The sequence below is a fragment of the Ailuropoda melanoleuca genome, chromosome 1 (genome assembly GCF_002007445.2).
Source record: "Ailuropoda melanoleuca isolate Jingjing chromosome 1, ASM200744v2, whole genome shotgun sequence".
In the NCBI taxonomy this organism is placed as follows: domain Eukaryota; kingdom Metazoa; phylum Chordata; class Mammalia; order Carnivora; family Ursidae; genus Ailuropoda; species Ailuropoda melanoleuca.
This window is the reverse complement of record NC_048218.1, coordinates 125203693-125224407: the sequence shown is the minus strand read 5'-3', so window position 1 is coordinate 125224407 and position 20715 is coordinate 125203693. Positions and strand designations below refer to the sequence as shown.

The following is a 20715-nucleotide window of genomic DNA, read 5'->3' as shown; positions in this document are numbered from 1 at the left end:
CAGTGCTCTGCTCCCCAATTCTCCCATGACACCAAGAAACCTTCTATTTTTTCTGCAGCCAATCATTGCTCACAGTAAGTCTCCCCCTACAACACACATGGACATACACATACACATACATACATACACACACACACACACACACACACACACACCCCAGTGATATTTTGGACCCTGAATGCTCTGACAATATAGAGAAAGGAAGCAAGCTCCCAGACCTTGTCTTTGAAAATGTTCAGTTTGATAACTCAGGCCCTTAGATCACTAGGTTTCTCTACCACCCACCCCTCAGTTATAGCATATAAACAAGGGTTCATTTGAATTCCCATGGAAAAAAAATTAATTCAATGAGCTTTGCAGGACTAATGGGTTTAATTTGGCTCTTAAAAATCTTCCTACCAGGCTGTTTCTCTAATACTGTGGCTGTTAGGCCTTTTTTTCTCCAAAGTATCTAGAAAGAGTATTTCTGTCTCATGTGTATATGTCTTATGAATGTGTACTTTAATTTGTTTCAGTCTCTCTCCTTCTAAAAAATTTGTTCAAAGAGGAGAATATATATATGGTAAACATTGTTCACTCTCGTGCTTCACTCTGCGCTATAACAGGAAATGCATTTCTGACACTTTTAAAATGAGCAATCACACGTATAATCAATTTGGTTAAAACTTCCTTCCTGGTAACTGCAACACTTCCTCTGCATCTGGATACGAAGGGAGACCCAGAAAAGCAGAAGAGTTTAGAGGCACACTGGGTAGATTCGAATTTGTTTTGTTTTCAAAAATTAAACAAATGATCCTTCAGCATCATCACCTCCGCTGCTTTATCAGGTATTACTTCCTTCTATTTTTTGCCCTTTGTTGGGTCTGACTCAGAATAGTGACACTTCCGTCTCAGCTAGAATATTTTTATCTGGAACGGTTGTCGGTTCTTGCGACACCGCTGAATGTCTCCGTTTCATTGTCTAGTCCAACCTAGACGTGTGGATATCCACAAGGTTCCGGCAAAAGCTTTTGCAGGTGCATCTGTACTTTTTGTTTTGCTTTGTTTTTGTTTGGGAGGAAGGGGGAGGGCACTGGAGCTCGTGCCAGCCGGGCTCCAAGTTCTTACAAGTGCATGCTTAGTGCCTGTTGTGCCAAATGGTGTTTCTGACGCCTTCTCTTAAGAGGCGAAAGCTTCGTAGCCTCAGCCATGAAGGAGAGCCGTGAGTATTTAGCCAGCCGGTTTTCTTCTGCGTCTTGTATCTTGTAAGATTGTTTGGTATCACTGAGGCAGAAGGGATGGCTGTGTATTTGTCTTTTGCCTTGACTTGGACTTGGTGTCAATATAAATATTTCTTAGGTTCTTGTCTTTGGCAGTTAATCTATAATGTAGCAACAGACCAGACAGTGAATTCAAAGCTGCAAGAGATAGTCCTTTGGGACAACTGATTTTGTGTCTTCACTAAATATAACTTCATTGTATTTGAAGAAAGGGAATATTGACTTTAAAAGTAAGTTTAGGTCAAGATTTGAATAGAAGTTTGGAGCAAATGAAACTTGTCTTTCTTATCTTTTAATCAAACTCTCCTTTTTGGTATATATCAAATGGCCCGCTATTTCTTGAGGAAATAAGTAGTTATGAATCTCACTAACATCAGTCATTTAAGAGAATGATATTTTCTGAAACATTCATTTTTGTTTCAATATTTGATTCTTATTTGGAATATATCTTACAATGCAGTGATACTAAATATTAAAATCAAAACCCCTCGTTTGTATTTCAATTTTAATATTTTTTGTATTTGAAGTGTTTCCTATTGCATTCTGTCACATTTATACTGAAGTGCTTTGTGAAGGGTACTTATTAAAGATTTAGGAAAGAGTGAACTGATGAGAATAAATTGGTGAATTCTCATTACAGAGATGAAAATATGAGGGCAAAAAAGAAGTTAAATTATCTACTGGGGTCCAAACAGCAGGTCAGTGGAATCCAGAAATCCTTCCTTCCATCCCGTGGCTTCTCCACTATGGAAGGCAGAGCAGATGGAATGAATTGGTGCAAAATTACAAACATCTGAACATTCCTACTAGACGCGTACAGCCTTGGGTAACTCCCCCAAGATACTGCCTTAATGTTGCCGTGACAGCCGGGATGTGTACACGTTTCCCAATTCAGAAACTTAAATACCTGCAAATGTTCTTACTTTGCAATTTCACCCATTCTGATGGTTTTGAATATCATCAATGAAATTACCACCTTTCCTAACTAGAAAGGAAAAAAAAAATGAAAAGAAATAGACAGGAAGTTGGCTAGGGAGTAGATACCTAATCCAGACAGTTTGAAAATCAAGAATGTGCAAGGTGGTTGGGTGAGGTGTCTGGGTCCCAAGGAGAAGTGTAAGACTGAACAAAGAGGAAACAAGTTGAAGGCCTGTTTTCAAAGTGGGGGGTTTCAGCATCTCACACTGCACCTTGAATTAGAACTCAGCCCTTTAACTGGCTTTTACTCCTTTATCCATTTCAGTAATTTAAGAACAACAATTACCACCTGGAGCCACTGTAACATGTCAGTGACCGTGTGAGATGAGTGCTTTCATCTCTCTCGCTTTTTTAAAAAAGATTTTATTTATTTATTCGACAGAGATAGAGACAGCCAGGGAGAGAGGGAACACAAGCAGGGGGAGTGGGAGAGGAAGAAGCAGGCTCATAGCGGAAGAGCCTGATGTGGGGCTCGATCCCACAACGCCGGGATCACGCCCTGAGCCGAAGGCAGACGCTTAACTGCTGTGCCACCCAGGCGCCCCTCTCGCTCTTTTTAATTAAAATTTCAGACGTAATGAAAGTCAATGATTAATGAACCCCCATATACCCATTGCCCATACTGAACAAGGATATTACCTTATTTAATCCCTACCTCACCCTCCGAGGTAGTCCTAATCCCAAATGACAGGTGGGAAACAGGCTCAGAGATTATTGAACTAGCCCCAAGGAAGCCAGATACTAAGTGGCGAAATCATGATTCTTGGGCCCCGAGTCCAACCCCACCCCCCATCCTCTTGCGCGCATCATTGCCATTCTTTGCCCTTTTCCTTCTGTCACCTCGTAGAAAAACGCAAACAGAAAGTGCCTTCCCTGTGACAGAGCCCTCTGTGTCTCTGCTCCCAGGTCGTGTAGGGCATGGAGCTGGAGAACTATGAGCAGCCTGTGGTTCTGAGAGAGGACAACCGCCGCCGGCGCCGGAGGATGAAGCCGCGCAGCTCCGCGGCCAGCCTGTCCTCCATGGAGCTCATCCCCATCGAGTTCGTGCTGCCCACCAGCCAGCGCCACAGCAAGACCCCCGAGACGGCGCTGCTGCACGTGGCCGGCCACGGCAATGTGGAGCAGATGAAGGCCCAGGTGTGGCTGCGTGCACTGGAGACGAGCGTGGCGGCCGACTTCTACCACCGGCTCGGCCCGGACCACTTCCTCCTGCTCTACCAGAAGAAGGGCCAGTGGTACGAGATCTACGACAAGCACCAGGTGGTGCAGACCCTGGACTGCCTGCGCTACTGGCAGGTGCTGCACCGGAGCCCGGGCCAGATCCACGTGGTGCAGAGGCGCGCGCCGTCCGACGAGACGCTGGCCTTCCAGCGCCAGCTCACCGCCCTGATCGGCTACGACGTCACCGACGTCAGCAACGTGCACGACAACGAGCTCGAGTTCACGCGCCGCCGCCTGGTCACTCCGCGCATGGTCGAGGTGGCCGGCCGCGACCCCAAGCTCTACGCCATGCACCCGTGGGTGACCTCCAAGCCTCTCCCGGAGTACCTGCTGAAGAAGATTAGCAACAACTGCATCTTCATCGTCATTCACCGCAGCACCACCAGCCAGACCATCAAGGTCTCGGCCGACGACACCCCGGGCACCATCCTCCAGAGCTTCTTCACCAAGATGGCCAAGAAGAAGTCTCTGCTGGATATCCCCGAGAGCCAAAACGAACAGGATTTTGTGCTGCGCGTCTGCGGCCGGGACGAGTACCTGGTAGGCGAAACGCCCATCAAGAACTTCCAGTGGGTGAGGCATTGCCTCAAGAACGGAGAAGAGATTCACCTGGTGCTGGACTCGCCTCCAGACCCGGCCCTGGACGAGGTGAGGAAAGAAGAGTGGCCGCTGGTAGATGACTGCACGGGAGTCACCGGCTACCACGAGCAGCTGACTATCCACGGGAAGGACCATGAGAGTGTGTTCACCGTGTCCCTGTGGGACTGCGACCGGAAGTTCAGGGTCAAAATCAGAGGCATTGATATCCCTGTGCTTCCCCGGAACGCTGACCTCACAGTTTTTGTGGAGGCCAACATCCAGCACGGGCAGCAGGTCCTGTGCCAAAGGAGAACGAGCCCCAAACCCTTCACGGAGGAGGTGCTCTGGAACGTGTGGCTTGAGTTCAGTATCCAAATCAAAGACTTACCCAGGGGGGCTCTGCTGAACCTCCAGATCTACTGCAGCAAAGCTCCGGCGCCGTCCGGCAAGGGCTCCGCGGACACTCCGGGCTCGGAGGGCAAAGGCAAAGCGCAGCTGCTCTATTATGTGAACCTGCTGCTGATCGACCACCGGTTCCTGCTGCGCCACGGGGAGTACGTGCTCCACATGTGGCAGATCTCGGGAAAGGGAGAAGACCAGGGGAGCTTCAGTGCTGACAAGCTCACGTCGGCGACCAACCCAGACAAGGAGAACTCCATGTCAATCTCCATTCTTCTGGACAATTACTGTCACCCAATCGCCTTGCCCAAGCATCGGCCAACCCCTGACCCCGAAGGGGACCGGGTGCGAGCGGAGATGCCCAATCAGCTTCGGAAGCAACTGGAGGCGATCATAGCCACGGATCCACTTAACCCCCTCACGGCAGAGGACAAAGAACTGCTCTGGCATTTTAGATACGAAAGTCTTAAGCATCCAAAGGCCTATCCCAAGCTGTTTAGCTCCGTAAAATGGGGACAGCAAGAAATTGTAGCCAAAACATACCAACTGTTAGCCAGACGGGAGGTCTGGGACCAAAGTGCTTTGGATGTTGGGTTAACGATGCAACTTCTGGACTGCAACTTTTCAGATGAAAATGTAAGAGCCATCGCAGTTCAGAAGCTGGAGAGCTTGGAGGACGATGATGTCCTGCATTACCTGCTACAGCTGGTCCAGGTAGGGATGCTTCTGTGCTCCACGGAGCACTCTCCTCAAACGGGTTATTTGCATGTCCGCGGGCTTCCCATACAGTTGTCCTCAAATGCCCTTTGTCCACAGTGTCACAGTCAGTCACAGTAGATCTGATGAAGCCACGTCAAAAAGCAGTCAACTGTCCCATTTACTTTTTTACTCTCTTGGAGGGGTTTCCAATAAGCATTTTGAAAACGTAAGTAATTTTGCTTTTTAGGAAAACTAGCCCTACAGGAGTACTTTGTTCTCATTCACTGTATGAGTGACAGAGCCAATTTATTGAAGGCTCCCTTTTGCCCAGACTCTGAGGCTCCAAGTGATTTGCATCTTTTCCCGTATTCTTGCATTGAACTCTCCCACCAACTATGATAGAGGTCAAATAACATTTGCATTTTATGTATAAGGACGCAGAAGCGTGGAGAGTCTAAGTAATGTGCTCCAGGTCACATACTTGGAAAGAATCAGACCAGAAATCAAGCCCAGGAGGTCTGACTCCAGACCCTGCTCTTTTTACTGCCTCCAACATCCTGCATCAACCCCGCGTCAGGATGGTGTGTCCTGGAGAGAAAAGGTCAGCCTCTCTGATCACACTCCTCACCACGCATAGAATAACATCTCCTCTCTGGGTGGCACCCAAAAGCCCCTCTCGTTAAACAGGTCTGGTCCAGGGTTTCCACTCCGGTTCTCACACCTTTCCTTGTAGTCCAGAGGGGCTAAGCGATTTGACTACAGTTTACCTAGGAAGTTGAAAGAAAAGAGACACGGTTCTGCACACAGCAGTTCCCAGATGGTATTGTGCTGCTTAACACAGAAGAGGAAGTAAAGGAATTGGAAGAGAAATGTTTATTTTAGAGTGCAGACATGTCCCTTCATTAATTCAACAACGTGTACCGAGTGTTTCCCCCGTTCTGGATGCTAGATACAGAGCGGTGATCACAACAGAGCCCATCTCTGCCTCTCCCTCCCCCACCCCCTATAGCTCGTGGTGCCGTGGAGAAGATCGACAGTAGATGTATACACATACAAACAGATATTTCATAACAAATTGTGCACATGCTTTGGGGGAAAACTGCAGAGTATTATGAGAAAATAGGCAGGGGTCCTGGGGCTACTCGATTTAGCTGGAGGAAATCAGGGACAGTTCTGAGTAAGTGATGTTTGACCCAAGATCTTTAGGATTAGCCAGGCTAAGTGTTAGACACTAAACTGTCAAATCATTAGCTATCGTTAGAGGAAGGCCCTGGAGTTTTCTGACGGGCATTTTGGATATCCTCAATCTTAACTCTGAAGCTTCACCTTCTCATTAGGCAGATACTTGAAACATGACACTTGACCTTTGCCTTCATCTATTAAATGTGCCTAATACTGTTCTCTGCCGACTGGTTCAGATACTGACATAACACAAATGAAAATTAAGGAAATTTAATTCACCGATGAATTATTTTTCATTGTCATTTTCACAAGTCAATTTTGGGGAATTGAAAAATGAATGGCATTCTTCTTGGAACTGTTTTAAATGAAAAGAGGTCAATAAGTAATACTAACATTGAATTTGTGGTCATAAATTTGAGAAAGAGTCGTCATTTGTAAAACTACTTGAGACATTTTCAGATATGGCGAAATGACTCATTCCTGATGAAAATGGTCTGCTGGTTGAGATCTGCATTGTGTTTAGAGAAGTGAAACATGAATAAGGGCGAAAAGACTCACGTTTGAGCTAGAAACTTACAACTGATTCTGAAGTCAGGACTGTGGCTAAATAACCACATTCTCAGAATTCAGACCTTCACGGCAGCAGACCCCTACTGGCCCACAACCATGAGAAGCACCTTTGACAGCATGGGGATAAGAGATTATCGCGTCAGTCTCGGTCATTTACAAACTGGAAAACCAGAGTACGGACTGGAAATTGTACCAAGAATCCCACAGGCCTGAAAACATAAAGTGGAATGGGAATTTCTTTGGCTCCTTGGGGGGAAAAAAAGATAGGCCATTTCTATTTGTAAGGGAAATACTAAGAGTATTTCTAATTTCATTTTAAGCCTCTGTGCCTACACGTGATATCCACCCTCTAACTTTTGGACACATCTTCTTTGCTTGTCTTACGGCTGCTGAAATGATGAGCTTCTGCAGACTTACTGTAAATACAGAGAATGACACACCCACCATTTTTCCATTTTATTGGGGCTTTTCCTTCAGTCATAGAGCTGTCTGCCACCCGAGTCAGTGACCCTGTGACAGCCAAGGGATATGAAAGCTACTAACCCCAAAGGAGCATCTACCATCAGAGACTTTCTAGACAAAAAGCTCTGTCTACACTGCCACATGGCAGGGGGTAGTGATCACTCTGTGTGGACGGTCCAGGCCTGCTATTTCCTTGCAGGAAGGGCCGAGAGGCAGCTCGGTGGCTTGCCAGTGCGAGGCCAAGCACACATCTTGAGCAAAAGGGGAGTGATGGGTTTTTTAGGATCTTCATATCGAACAAATGTTTTTCTCCTTACCTGCACTATTATCTCCACTGTCCATTTTCTTCCCAACAACCTCTTCCACATTCCACTTTTGCAGACTTGTTACAGCCATCCCCCTACGTCCCCTCTGTCCTTCCAGTAAATCAAGTAAGCCCTTAATGGGAGCTTACTTGGGAAGCCCTTACCGCTTCACCTTTGAAGTTATCAAAAGCACGTAACGGTGAGTCAAGAGTTCCGGCTTCTAATCCCAGGCCCTAAGCAAGTGGTTCACTCAGACCCAAAGTGTCCTTGAAAAGAAAGGGTGGACTTGAGTGACTGGTAAGATTCTCATCAGCCTAGCCCAGAAAGACCCGGGAAAGCAGACTGTGTCCCCTGCATTCCCTTTTTCCTGATTAACCAGCACAGAATGCGGTTGTACCAGTGCCCATGTGTTCCTCCTTCAGGCCGTGAAATTCGAGCCATATCATGACAGCGCCCTGGCCCGATTTCTGCTGAAACGAGGCTTAAGGGTAAGTCCTTCCACTTTGATCATAGCGGGACATTTCAAAAGTTAGCAAGAATTGACTGACAAAGCAAGAGTCACAGTCATTTCACCCTTGTTGTTCCCACCCTCAGAACAAAAGAATTGGCCATTTCTTGTTTTGGTTCTTGAGAAGCGAGATAGCCCAGTCCAGGCACTATCAGCAGAGGTTTGCCGTGCTCCTGGAGGCCTATCTGAGGGGCTGCGGCACGGCCATGCTGCACGACTTCTCCCAACAAGTTCACGTGATCGAGATGCTGCAGAAGGTCACCATTGATATTAAATCACTCTCTGCGGAAAAGTATGACGTCAGTTCCCAAGGTACCGTGGCTGTGTTTTCATGCTTCCCTTTCCAAAGGCCTTCATCTCCAAATGCCATCATCCCTGTGATTCTTCTCCCTCAGGGAGGCAAGTCGCACCTTCCTAAAGGGAACCAGGGACCCATTTTTTAATCCTCTGTCTCCATGGAATAAGCAAATTTAAAACTCTCCTTTACACATTCATATTTTTTTGAACTATACATGTATACATGCTAATGATGAATTTATGATAATAGATATTAAACTCTTTGAAAAATTTGAAAAGCATTATGCCAATGTAAGATGTATTAAGAACAATCGCACGCATGCACACAAAGATTAGTTATTTGCAAATATTTACCTTTTTCTTCCCTTTCAATATATGTGTATAATTTTCAAATTTTCAGTCTTTTAAAGAAATGAATTATTGAGAAGCTAATTAAAAATTTGTATATACATATTTATATATGTCAATGTACTTAAACACCTCCTCTCTGAAGTCATTTCCAATATGATCCTCTTATCCCTAAGAAATCCTGCCCCTGCCCCTAGGAAAATCAATCACTCTTTCTCTGTATTCCCATAGCTTTGGATTGATACTGTATTAAATTATAGTCATTAACATGTCTTTCTGGTCTGGTAAACTGCATGAGCCTTGCAACTAGGGGATATTTCTTATTCATTTTTGTATACCTAGTCCCAGCACTTACGGACCCTAATAGACACACTCTAACATACTCAGCCAGTACCTTAAACTTTTGAATATTCTGAATTTCCACTTTTTCCCTTTAATTCTTTTCTAATACACCAATAGTGCTCTCTCCTAAAAAATAATCATGGTAATAATCATCTTACTTTTATTTGCATTATAAGTGAGAAAGGGAAACACATGTCCTGGCCTCCAGTATGGTATCCAGGAAGTCATTTTTAACCTACATATTTTGCCTTAGAATTTAGAATTCTGAAGAACGCTTGAATTTTCAGGCTATCATGTTGTCTCCACATAACCTAACTTCCCCTTTTGAAAAGAATTTACAGAACCCTAACCGAATGGCATTTAATACGGTCTTCAAATGTCTAAGACCCCAAGCCACATGGCAGTTCAGAGTTTCATGTTGGAATGAAAAGTACAGTATTCATTCCTCAGCACTACCCTCAAAATACCATCCCCTACGTGACTGGCTTGAGATTCCACAGATTCGCTCCCACGCTTCTGTCCTCTGCTGTGTCACATGTCATGGTTGTATCGCTCCCAGCAAGCCTGACTTAGCCTGCCACCTCTATGGTTAGTTCCTCAAAGACAGAAACCTACACCCTGGGCTCCTGCTCCACATCAGACCAAATGGATAGAATGTTATAAGGAGATGTGGCCTCAGGGAATGTTCTAGATAATATCAGTGGACTTCTTGAACTCACGTAACTTTTGTGCACTTTTGACCATTCCAGTTATTTCACAACTTAAGCAAAAGCTCGAAAACCTGCAGAATTCGAATCTCCCGAAGAGCTTTAGAGTGCCGTACGATCCTGGACTGAAGGCAGGAGCACTAGTGGTAGGTATCACCCTGACGTCTCCAAGGGGTCTTTGCGTCTTGAAACTGTCTGTGCGCGCTTTACGGGGCCCAGTGGGTCAGAGCTGACTTGTACGTAGAGACAGAGAAGCCGGAAAGTCCCCGAGAGGGCTCCTGTCAAGGCCTTCTCGAAGCACTAGCTACTAGAAGCCTCCACATCAGACAATCTCCCATCCACTTGGTTTTAAATCAGCTCTCTTAAGGAATCATTCATGTACAATGAAATGTGTTATTATAAGTGTGTATAGTGCAATGAGTTTTGACAAATCATACAAGCACCACCACAATCGGGATAGAGAACATTCCCAAGGAGACGCCGCAGGAAAGGTTCTCTCACTTGCCTTTGCAATTTGTCCTTCCCTCCTTCCATCCCCCATCCTTAGACAACAGATCTGCCTCTGTCACGTCATTTTACTTTTCCTAGAATTTCATGAAGTGGAATCATACAATATGTGGTTTTTGTATCTGGATTCTTTTCCTTTGCATAGTGCTTTCGAGCTCCATCCACGTCGCTGTGTGTGTCAGCAGCCTGTTCCTTTTTTTTTTTTTTTTTTATGACTGAGTGGTATTCCCCTATGTGGATATAAGACCATTTGTTTTCCACTCACCTTTTGAGTAAATAATTAACAGCGAGATAGTGGACTCATGGTAAGTGTAGGTTTAATTTTATGAGACGCTGCCAAACTGTTTTTCCAAAGTGACTGTACCTTTTATATTCTATCAATGTATGTGAGTTCCAATTGTCCCAAATCCTTATCAACACCAATTTTTAATTTTAGCCATCCAGTGGTGAAGTGGTATCTCATTGTTGCTTTTATTTGCATATCTCTGATGATGTTGAGTATCTTTTATGGGCTTTTTTTTTTTTTGAGAAGTTTCTGTTCTCATCTCTCATTCATTTTTAATGTGGGTTGCCTTCTTATTTTTGAGGTTATTTATATATTCTAGACACAAATCCTTTACCTTTTTTTCTTTTTAAGATTGTATTTATTTATTTGTCAGACAGAGAGTGCACAAGCAGGGGAGCAGGGAGCCCGATGCGGGGTTCAATCCCAGGACCCTGGGATCATGACCTGAGCTGAAGGCAGTTGCTTAACCAACTGAGCCACCCAGGCGCCCCACAAATCCTTTATCCTTTATCAGGTATACATTTTACAAATACCAGTCCATGGCTTGCGTTTTCATTTTCTTAGTAGTATATTTCAAAGAGCAGAGGGTTTAATTTTGATTAAGCCCAACTTACCACTTTTTTTTATAGTTTGTTTTTTTGTGTCCTAAGAAATAATTGTTTAATCCAGTAATTCTCAACTAGGGGTGACACCCCCCCCAATACACACACACACATGCGTGCACGTGGTAATGTCTGCAGCTCTTTTTTATTGTCACAACTGGGACAATTCTGGCATCTAGTGGGTGGAGACTAGGGATGCTGCTATATATCGTACAATGCACAGACCAGCCCCCCAACAACGATAAATGATCTAGCCCAAAACGGCAACAGTGCCAAAGTTGAGAAATACTGCCTAATTCAACGTGACAAATACTTTTCCTAGAAGTTTCATGGATTTCACTCTTATATGTAAGTCTTTGATCCATTTTGAGTTAATTTTTGTGTACAGTGGGAAGTATGGTTTTTCCAGAATCGAATATCCAACTTTTCTGGTACCATCTGTTGGGAAGACTAACCTTTTCCTGTTGAAATACCTTGGCACTTTTGTCAGATATCAGCTGACCATACATAAGTGGGTCTATATCTAGATTCTCTAGTCCACTTCATTGATCTAAATATCTATCCTTGGGGCGCCTGGGTGGCTCGATTCGTTGAGCTTCCGACTCTTGATTTCGGCTCAGATTATGATCTCAGGGTCATGAGATCAAGCCCTGCATCAGACCCCACACTCAGCGGGGAGTCTGGGATTCTCTCTCTCCCTCTGTCCCTCCTCCCACTTGCTCTAAAATAAATAAACCTTTTAAATAAATAAATAAATAGATACCCTTACATCAATACCACATGCTCTGGGTTACATTCAGATGATAAACTTCACGTTTGCATAGGAATCTTACAACAGTGTACTTCCATTACTCTCCTCCTATCCTTTGTACTATTTTTGTCATGCCTTTAACTCCCACATATGTTTTAAACCCAATGATAATAATAATAATAATAATAATTATTGCTTTAAACAGTTAAGAATAGATTTAGCAGATTTTAAGAGATGAAACATTTTTTATATTTACCCACACATTTGCCACATTTGGGACTCTTTATTTCTTTGTATAGGTTCGTGTGTCCATCTGGCATCATTTTCCTTCAGCCTTAAGTACTTCTTATAGTGCAAGTATTCTGGCTAGAAATTCTTTCAGCTTTTGTTTGTCTGAGAAACCTCTTTACTCCACCTTCATTTTTGAAAGATGTTTCCCCTGGATATCGAATTCTAGGGTGATTTTTGTTTTCTCCCTTTCAGCAGCATTTTCTTCTGGTTTGCATATTTTCTGACGATAAGTCTCCTGTCATTCTTACCTTTGATTTCTGTACATGTCTTTTTTTCCCTAGGCTGCTTTTAAGATTTTCTTTTTAGCACCGTGGTTTCTAGCAATTTGATTATGATGGGCCTTGGTATGGTTTTCTTTATGTTTTGTCTACTAGGGTATGTTGAGCTTGGATAAACGGCAGAGTTGCTCTGTATTCACGGGCCCATGGGAGTACCAGGGCCCTGTAGGAGGGGGGTGCACGGAGGTTTGGGTCTGCCATTGCATCTTGGGCACCTCCACAGACTCTTAGGGTTCCTTGGAACACAGTTTGAGAATCCTTGCTTTTAGGTGTTGCAACTTGCTCTCATAGATCATTTCCAGATTTGGTAGCAAACACTTTCTGTATTTTCACCCAAATCATTAAACATCGTTTTCCAGCTAGGACTTTGTAATACTGGTTGTTTACAGTCATGCTGGGCAAGAGGATGTATGTCTCCACATTATGTATTCATTATGTGTAGGAAACATGTGACTGTTTCCTTACAGATTGAAAAATGTAAAGTGATGGCCTCCAAGAAAAAGCCCCTGTGGCTTGAGTTTAAATGTGCTGACCCTACAGCCCTATCCAATGAAACAATTGGAATTATCTTTAAACACGGTGATGATCTGCGCCAAGACATGCTGATTTTACAGGTACGTTACCGTTCAGGAATTTTTCCTTCAATTATCTGAAAAAAGAATTCCATGTTAGATCTACAAAAATGCCTCCTACTGATTCTCTTCCCATTCTCCTATTCCGTCCACACACGGTGATCAAAGATTGAGTAACAGAGAGTTTTCATGGGGGAAACATGGCTGTGGACTCTTAGAAGTGCAATTAGTGAGCATCCCAGTTCCGGCCGTCCATGAGAAGAGGCACAGCCAGCCTTCCCACATAGCCAGATCGGTGCCCCTCCCCTAACCCCTCTTGTACACACCCCGTTCCTAGTATGGTCACATAAAATACAGACCTGTTTGTCCCCTGGCATCCACCTTATGCGTATTTATAGACACGGCTGTGTACCCACAGGTGCTCTCCTTAGACACATCACCTTGATATACATCCACACACACAAACTCAAGTGAATGATCTGACAGGAAGGAGAGCAAGAGAAGATGAACAGGCAGGTGATTTCAGAAATCGTCCAGTTAAGTAGCGAGAGTGAACGGCTTACTAGAGCAGAAGGTGGATGGTAATCGATGGTAATCATCTTCCGTATTTTCTAACATTTCTGGGTCACTTTCAGCTTCGCAAACTGGTAATGTTCTCCATATTCTAGCTCACCATTGTAGAAATACCATTTCTAATCTTTTTAAAGATTATTTAAAATAGGCAAACCTCATTGATTGAAATGTGGCCTATTTAAATACTGGTCATGTTTTCCATTCTCTGTTTCTGCTTGCACTTATTTCTAATATGGAAACAATAATACCTTTTGCTCTCTTTTCAAGAATCCTATGTGTATTGTCCCAGAAGTATTAAAAAGAAAGAAAGAAAAATAAATCCTTCAAACCTTTTGAAGGTTTGTTGCATTTCCCATAAATCTGTAGACTCCTTTGAATTATTCAAAGTGCTTCAGAAACACAGGGCATCACTGTGTCGTTCCTCTCACTTTGCAGGGAGGTTTGCACTTGCCTTTTATGTCCTTGTTTTGATGCTGAGACACACTGCTTGGCAGGCGAGGGCAAGGTATGAAAGCTCGTGAAGCCTTTGTCTCTCCACCTGCAGAATGGGAATGATAATCACACTCACATGATAGGGTAAATGAAAAGGATCGACATAAAACAGCGCTCGGAAAATGAGCCAGCATTCTCATCCCTGTTAGTGTTGCCTTGGGTTAGCCCAAGAGTGCCTTATGGGTAAAAACTCGTAAGAACGTCAGAGCAGAACAGTTTTTGCCGTGGTGATAAAATACACATAACTGGAGTGGAACCCCTGAGCAGCTGAAACGTGGTTGCCACCTCTCCCCACACCAAATCCATTCATCCTCTTTCCCAGAGAACATCTCCGGGCCCAAACTTAAGAGGCTCCCAAGGAAGGAGAACTTCAGGGCACCCCACTGATAAATAAAGTACAGCGTTACTTACAGGGTATACATTAATGTATATATTTCGTGTTTCCAGATAAGACTGTCGGGTTTTTTTAAGAGAAAAAAAATACATTAAAATATGTATTTTTAACGGAAACGTTTTTTGTGTTCGATGTCTAGATTCTGCGAATCATGGAATCCATTTGGGAGACTGAATCTTTGGATCTGTGCCTCCTGCCATATGGTTGCATTTCAACTGGGGACAAAATAGGTACGTGGTCGCCTCGGGAGCTGAATGTACCGCTCAGCTCGCCTTAAAGGATTCTAAGTCCTTTAGTGTAGGCATTTAATACCTGAAAAATCACAAACATAATCCATATAAAAAGGAAGGTGATGTCCCAAGGCTGGTGCACGTGACTCTCGATTTAATGTGGATCTGTTGAAAATACAGAAATGTGGGATTCCAATCCTGTGACTATACATGGCAGTGATTTTAGTAAGAACTTGTTCCCTCCTCTCTGCTTCTCCACATCTCAACTGTAACTCGTTTCACTGCACATTAAACTTCTCTCTCAGAAATAACTTTTAAAAATAGACGGAAAGACCTGTCACTTACTTCAATATCTTAGAATTCACATTATTGAAGCGATTACATACTCGACTCGTAGGTACTTTTATAGACATTTAACATTTTTGTTTCAGCCACACATCGTTTTATTCAAGCTTCCGATCCGAGAACTGTATAAAACCACTTCCATTTGACCCTGTGATTAAAAAAAAGGAAAAGGCGCAGTTTGCCAAGCACCAGTGCTTATCACCTTTCAAAACCAACCTCTCCCTTTTCATCCAGGGACACTGAAAGCATGTCCCACAGAACTTCCACATCCTCCTCCTTCCCTTTCTGTCCCTCTTAAGAAAGCCAACAGCACAATCCTGGAAAATAGCCCCCTGGTTGAAAAGCCCTCTGCCCTCCCGTCAGCAGAGACCCAGCCTTCCACCCTCTGGGTCAGGCACCAGGCCCCAATTTACATCAGATTCTGTGCCTCCTCCCACAGGAATGATCGAGATCGTGAAAGATGCCACAACAATTGCCAAAATTCAGCAAAGTACAGTGGGCAATACGGGCGCGTTCAAAGATGAAGTCCTGAATCACTGGCTCAAAGAAAAATGCCCTATTGAAGAGAAGGTGAGCTCCTGCGTTTCGTAGCGCGGAAGGCTCCTTGCAAGCTTGTCATGTATGTAGCCATGATGGGTTCACGTTTTCAAAGGATCTACCAGTGTCATGCCTCCCGATGTTGGGCGAGAGCCCTTCCTTGCGAGGCCGAGGGGTTTTAAGTGCCTTCCCTTGGGACACGGCAATCTGTGTAGAACGCGGGTGCTGGGTTCAGAATGCCACGTGCATTTTCTTCTCCTTTGGTTATCGGGCACACTTTGCATGAAATTTGGTTCTATGAAATAATGTGTTGGCCCTTTTTGGGACAGTCTGTTTTTGTTGTTCAGAAAAATTTAGTCACCGTGTATAAAGCCCTTCCTACCTGGGAAATGCACGTATCCTATAAGCGAACTTGGAATGTCGTCCCCCCACCCCGCCCGGCAATCTAAACGGTGAATTATGGATGCGGGAAGCGTCAGTGCCAGCACCCTCCTTCTGAGGGACGTATGCTGCATCCTCAACAAGCTGCATGGCTGGGCCGTCTGGCTGTCGTTTCAAGCTCCTCACAGGATTAGTACTACTCATTTGCATGGTTAGCGGCCTTTTGGGGAGGAAACATAACTAGCAGCCTTTATTAGGCTGTTATACATGTGGATTTGTGAACCCGTGCATACTTGAAGTGGTCACAAGCAAAACATATGTGCACTGACGAAGGAGAAATGATTACGGGTTCTGTGGAGTTGTTGGCAAGCGATGCATGGAGCGGAAATGAACCCTTTGATCAACTGTTGCTCTTTGACTCGTTTCCTCCTCCTGCTCTTGCGATTCACTGAATCTTCCCCTTAAACATAAGGAGAGCAAAGAGAAAGTCGGCATTTAGTAGATAAAACGTTAATGAAATCAGGCGCAACGCTCTTGCTCTGAAAATGGTTCCCAGAAGGGTGCCTTTTCGAAAGTCCTCTGTAATTGACTCACGCTGCTCTTTGCAGTTAGAACACCGCTAATATTCGAATGCCTTTGACTTAGTTCCAGGCAGCAGTGGAGAGATTTGTTTATTCCTGCGCTGGCTACTGTGTGGCTACCTTTGTTCTTGGAATAGGCGACAGGCACAATGACAATATTATGATCACAGAGACAGGTGAGTTTATTACTTTTTTATTGTGGTAAAATATATAGAACAGAATTTACCATTTTAACCAGTTTTAGGTGTATACTTAAATGGCATTAAATACATTCACATTGCTGTGCTGCCATCACCACCATGCCCAGAACTTTCTCACCTTCCCCAACAGAAACACCGTCTCCACTGAACTAACTCCCCCTTTTCACCTTCCCTCAGCACCCAGTAATATTTAAACGGGGGTCCACGGTGGGAGCACACATCTAGAAGTCATGACCATGCACTATGCTATGATCACCCCAGGGAATAAGGGAAGAAGATGCCAGAAATGAGACTTCAGAAGCAAAAGCCAGAGAGTCGCTAGAGAGCTGGGGTCAGGGCATATCCCAGAAGCTGGTGAAGGCGGGTATGATCCCTAGTGTCCGACGTGGCAGAGAAGTGATGACAAGAACTCCCAGATGTCCTTACATCTGAAACGCTCTGCCTTCCTAACCTACCCTTTGTCACTGGTTCGCTGATGGCCCTGACAGTGGTCAGTACTGGCCACTGTGCCAGGAAAGGGTTCTCTAAGAAATCTGGACCAATTCAAGAGTGGAGCCTAGAAAAAGCACCAGATTGGGGTAAATCGCTTACTCTCTGTGAGATGCAAAAGACAGAATGTATTTATGGACTGTGATATGGACATGTGATACAGGCTATCTAACGAGAAGAGATGATGGTAATCATGGTGGTAGAAGTGACAGTGGTAGAAATGGACTCAAAAGAGATTTGAAATGGTTTATTTCTATGGTGCTACTCAAAAGCAAAAGGTGAATGTCCTCCCCTGAAGCAGCACGAACCATCCGTCTCTCCTGAGTCACATAAAGGGCATAAGAGAGTCCCAGGCATAATGATGACAGACTAGCCAGAGGGTTTGGGCTTACATTTCTAAGAATAATTCTGAGACGAGTCGAGAACTTTTTTAAATGGCATTTGGCTGTCATTTAAAGAACACCAGAAGGATATCAAAAACACACTTGGTTCAAAGAGGGCTTTGTGGTTACTACTCCACACACCTGCTAAGCCGAAAAATATCACAAGCTGATAAAACAGGGTAAAAATAGCTCTCTCACCCAAGATAGCTCATTTTCAGGCAACTTAAAAAAATATTTCAGGAAATAAACAAACCAGAGTGTTGTTACGAGCGATTGTGCCAGTGTAATGATGTCAGACATTTTATTCTCTGAAGGAAACCTATTTCATATTGACTTTGGACACATTCTTGGGAATTACAAAAGTTTCCTGGGCATTAATAAAGAAAGAGTGCCGTTTGTGCTAACCCCAGACTTCCTGTTCGTGATGGGAACTTCTGGAAAGAAGACAAGCCTACACTTCCAAAAATTTCAGGTAACTGGCCTCCTCCTTCACGGCCTCCGGGAACACTCACCAGAGAGTACTTACCGGGCACAGCAGCCCTTCCCTCCTCGGCTCCACTAAGGCTTTTCTGCCCACCCTCTCTGGCAGGACCATCCCTCCCTCCTCCCTGTGTCCTCCGTTCCATCCCCAAGTGCAAAATGCCACTCCTCCGTCACCTCCCACCTCAAACCAAACAGCAAGCAAAAGCATTCTGTCGTCAGTGGGCCAGGCAGGTACAGAACACAAGGAAGGCCTATGTATTGAAGAGGGGTTTGATGGAGGAGCGCCTCCGAATAGTTCTTTCTCTGTTCAAGGCAGGGCTTAGAAAATCCAAATTTTACCTGTCTCTTTCAGGACTCTCAAACAGGTTGAGCTTCTCTTGCTGCTTGCTACAGGTGTGTCTTTATCAAATTACTGACAGAGGGCATAGTGGCCGCACCACTGGACTCTTGGTGAAGGACAGAACCTTCTCTCCTTTGAAATCCTGTCAGTGAGTCTACAGGTGGTACACCCAGCTCTGGCGTGGCCTGCTTACCGGCCAACGAGCCCTGACACGGGTCAACCCATCTCCCCAGGGGTGTTCACATCCTCCTTTCTTTTTCATTCCTTCCTGGTCTCCATCCACTTTTGACTACCAAATATCTCAAACCCCCAAAGAGCAAAATTTTCACACTTGCAAATTTAATAACTGTGAATGAATAGAAGTGAAATTACCTAATTACTACATAAAATACCTACATGGTAACCCTACAAACACAAAATAGATCAGTAGAGGTGAAGAGTGATTACTTAATCTGCACCTGTGCCTTGGGTCCCGTTTAAAGAGCCCCCCCCACCCCGTCCCCCAGCCTTAGGGCCTCTTCAACACAGTTTGGTTTGCAATGAGCATTTCAGGAACCAATCTTTTTTCCGGGCTCTCTTCTTGAGTCCCTGTCATCCTCGGGAGGCGGCCTGGGCCCTGTAAATTCCACGGAACAGGAACTGGGAGATATGTATTGTTTTGAAAGCTGTCTGTTCTTGTTTGTTCTCCTGGCTGATTTCGATTTGATTACAGGACTTCGTCCTCCCACGGTTCCAGGAGTGTCATCAGAGAAACTGAGAGTTCAGGGGCCAGATGGTCTTAGGATTTTTGGTGTGTGTGTGTGTGTTTCTATGTAAACTCAACTGGGTTTCAGACTATTTCCAGGGATCTGACACATTTCAGTCCTGTTTTTCTTTAAAGTTAAAAAATCACATATTTTGACAACTTCCTGGAAGAGAAAAATGGTTAAAAAAAAAACAAACCTGGAAGAACTTTACCATTTAAAGAAGAGGGGGACCCTCAGTTCTCCCCTCCCAGGGGAGGGGGTTCATCTGAGTCTCACGCACAGCAGCAATCACGCCATTTAGTCTGACACGCGGGAGTCCGCCCCACAGACAGGCTTCCCTGCTGTCTCTGTGCGTGTTCGCTCTCTCTCCATCAGTGGTCTTCCCCAGAATGACTGCCCGTCTCTCCCATTCCTATGGACCCCACAGGGCCCATGCCACCCCTAAAATCCCAGCAGTACTTCCCCCTTTACTCTTCTTCATTATTACTCTTCAAAATATTCTTTAATGAAAAGACATGGGACGTGGGAGGCCAAGGAGAGTTCGCTCCCCGTGCCGGGCACCTTCCACCCAAAGCAACAAACCTCTGCAGGGAGACTTTGCACCGTTCTCTGGCTCTGGGACCATTGCTCCGTCCTCTGGGACCGAAGCTTCTTTCCCAAGCCTCTAGACCTCCTTCGCCAAAGTGACATCTAGGCAGCATGCACCACTAAAAACACAGCTTCCTAAATGTTACTGTACTTACGTGTCGTGTTCTGGAGGACTGGCCTGCATGGAAGTGCCTGTGAATAGAGGTACTTTAAGCCTTAAACCCTGATCCAGAACAGCACGGCGGTGGGAGCATGGGCTTTGGAGCAGACAGGTGAGCCTGAATCCTGGCCCGCTCCTTAATATCTCTGCCTGCGATACAAGTGCTCACCTGTTCAGAACCTTGGATTCCTCTTCCGTAGAAGTGGGATTATCTGAATGGAATAGGTAGACTGTTCATCCCAGGGCCTAGACCACAACCGAAATCCAATACACAGCGGCCCCCGGTGTTACCTATATCGCAACGGGTCTTCTAACTGAAAACTTTTACGTTGAGAAGCCCTCTTAGAAATGAGACCTCAAGCACAACAGCAGTATACAAAACACAAGAAAGTGGCCTTGTTCTGGTGAACGAGCAAGGGTGGGGGGCAAGCCTGCCTGCCCCCCCAACCTGCCCCCCTGTCTGCCCCCCACCTGCTATCCCCCATGCTCCTCACTTACAACAGGAAAAGAGGTGGCCACAAACACATGTGTGTGTACAATTAGACACATATAGGCTTCCTAAAGTTTCCAGCTTGACAAAGATGAACAGCAGATTTTTCATCATTTGACTCAGACCTTGTGACAATTTTTTTTTTTTTAACATACTACTA

At 44.8% G+C, this 20715-nt stretch overlaps 1 protein-coding gene across 7 annotated transcripts in view; it reads left to right on the top strand.

Annotated features, from left to right (window-relative positions):
* The window catches only part of PIK3CG (phosphatidylinositol-4,5-bisphosphate 3-kinase catalytic subunit gamma), a 38825-nt gene that overhangs the window by 5554 nt on the left and 12556 nt on the right, over window positions 1–20715 (top strand). For 2 of the 7 annotated variants that reach the window (XM_034666547.1, XM_034666543.1), the window contains exons 2-10: window positions 3144–5150; window positions 8077–8142; window positions 8219–8474; window positions 9899–10002; window positions 13039–13185; window positions 14742–14832; window positions 15617–15747; window positions 16741–16852; window positions 18063–18220. In XM_034666547.1, coding sequence (XP_034522438.1) covers window positions 3156–5150; window positions 8077–8142; window positions 8219–8474; window positions 9899–10002; window positions 13039–13185; window positions 14742–14832; window positions 15617–15747; window positions 16741–16852; window positions 18063–18220 — 3060 coding nt within the window. In that variant the 5' untranslated portion in view covers window positions 3144–3155. Of the gene's footprint in view, window positions 1–674; window positions 828–860; window positions 1017–1045; window positions 1202–3084; window positions 5151–8076; window positions 8143–8218; window positions 8475–9898; window positions 10003–13038; window positions 13186–14741; window positions 14833–15616; window positions 15748–16740; window positions 16853–18062; window positions 18221–20715 lie in introns of those variants that run through there. The other 5 variants (XM_011233173.3, XM_034666522.1, XM_034666555.1 and 2 more) reach the window with 5 other exon arrangements.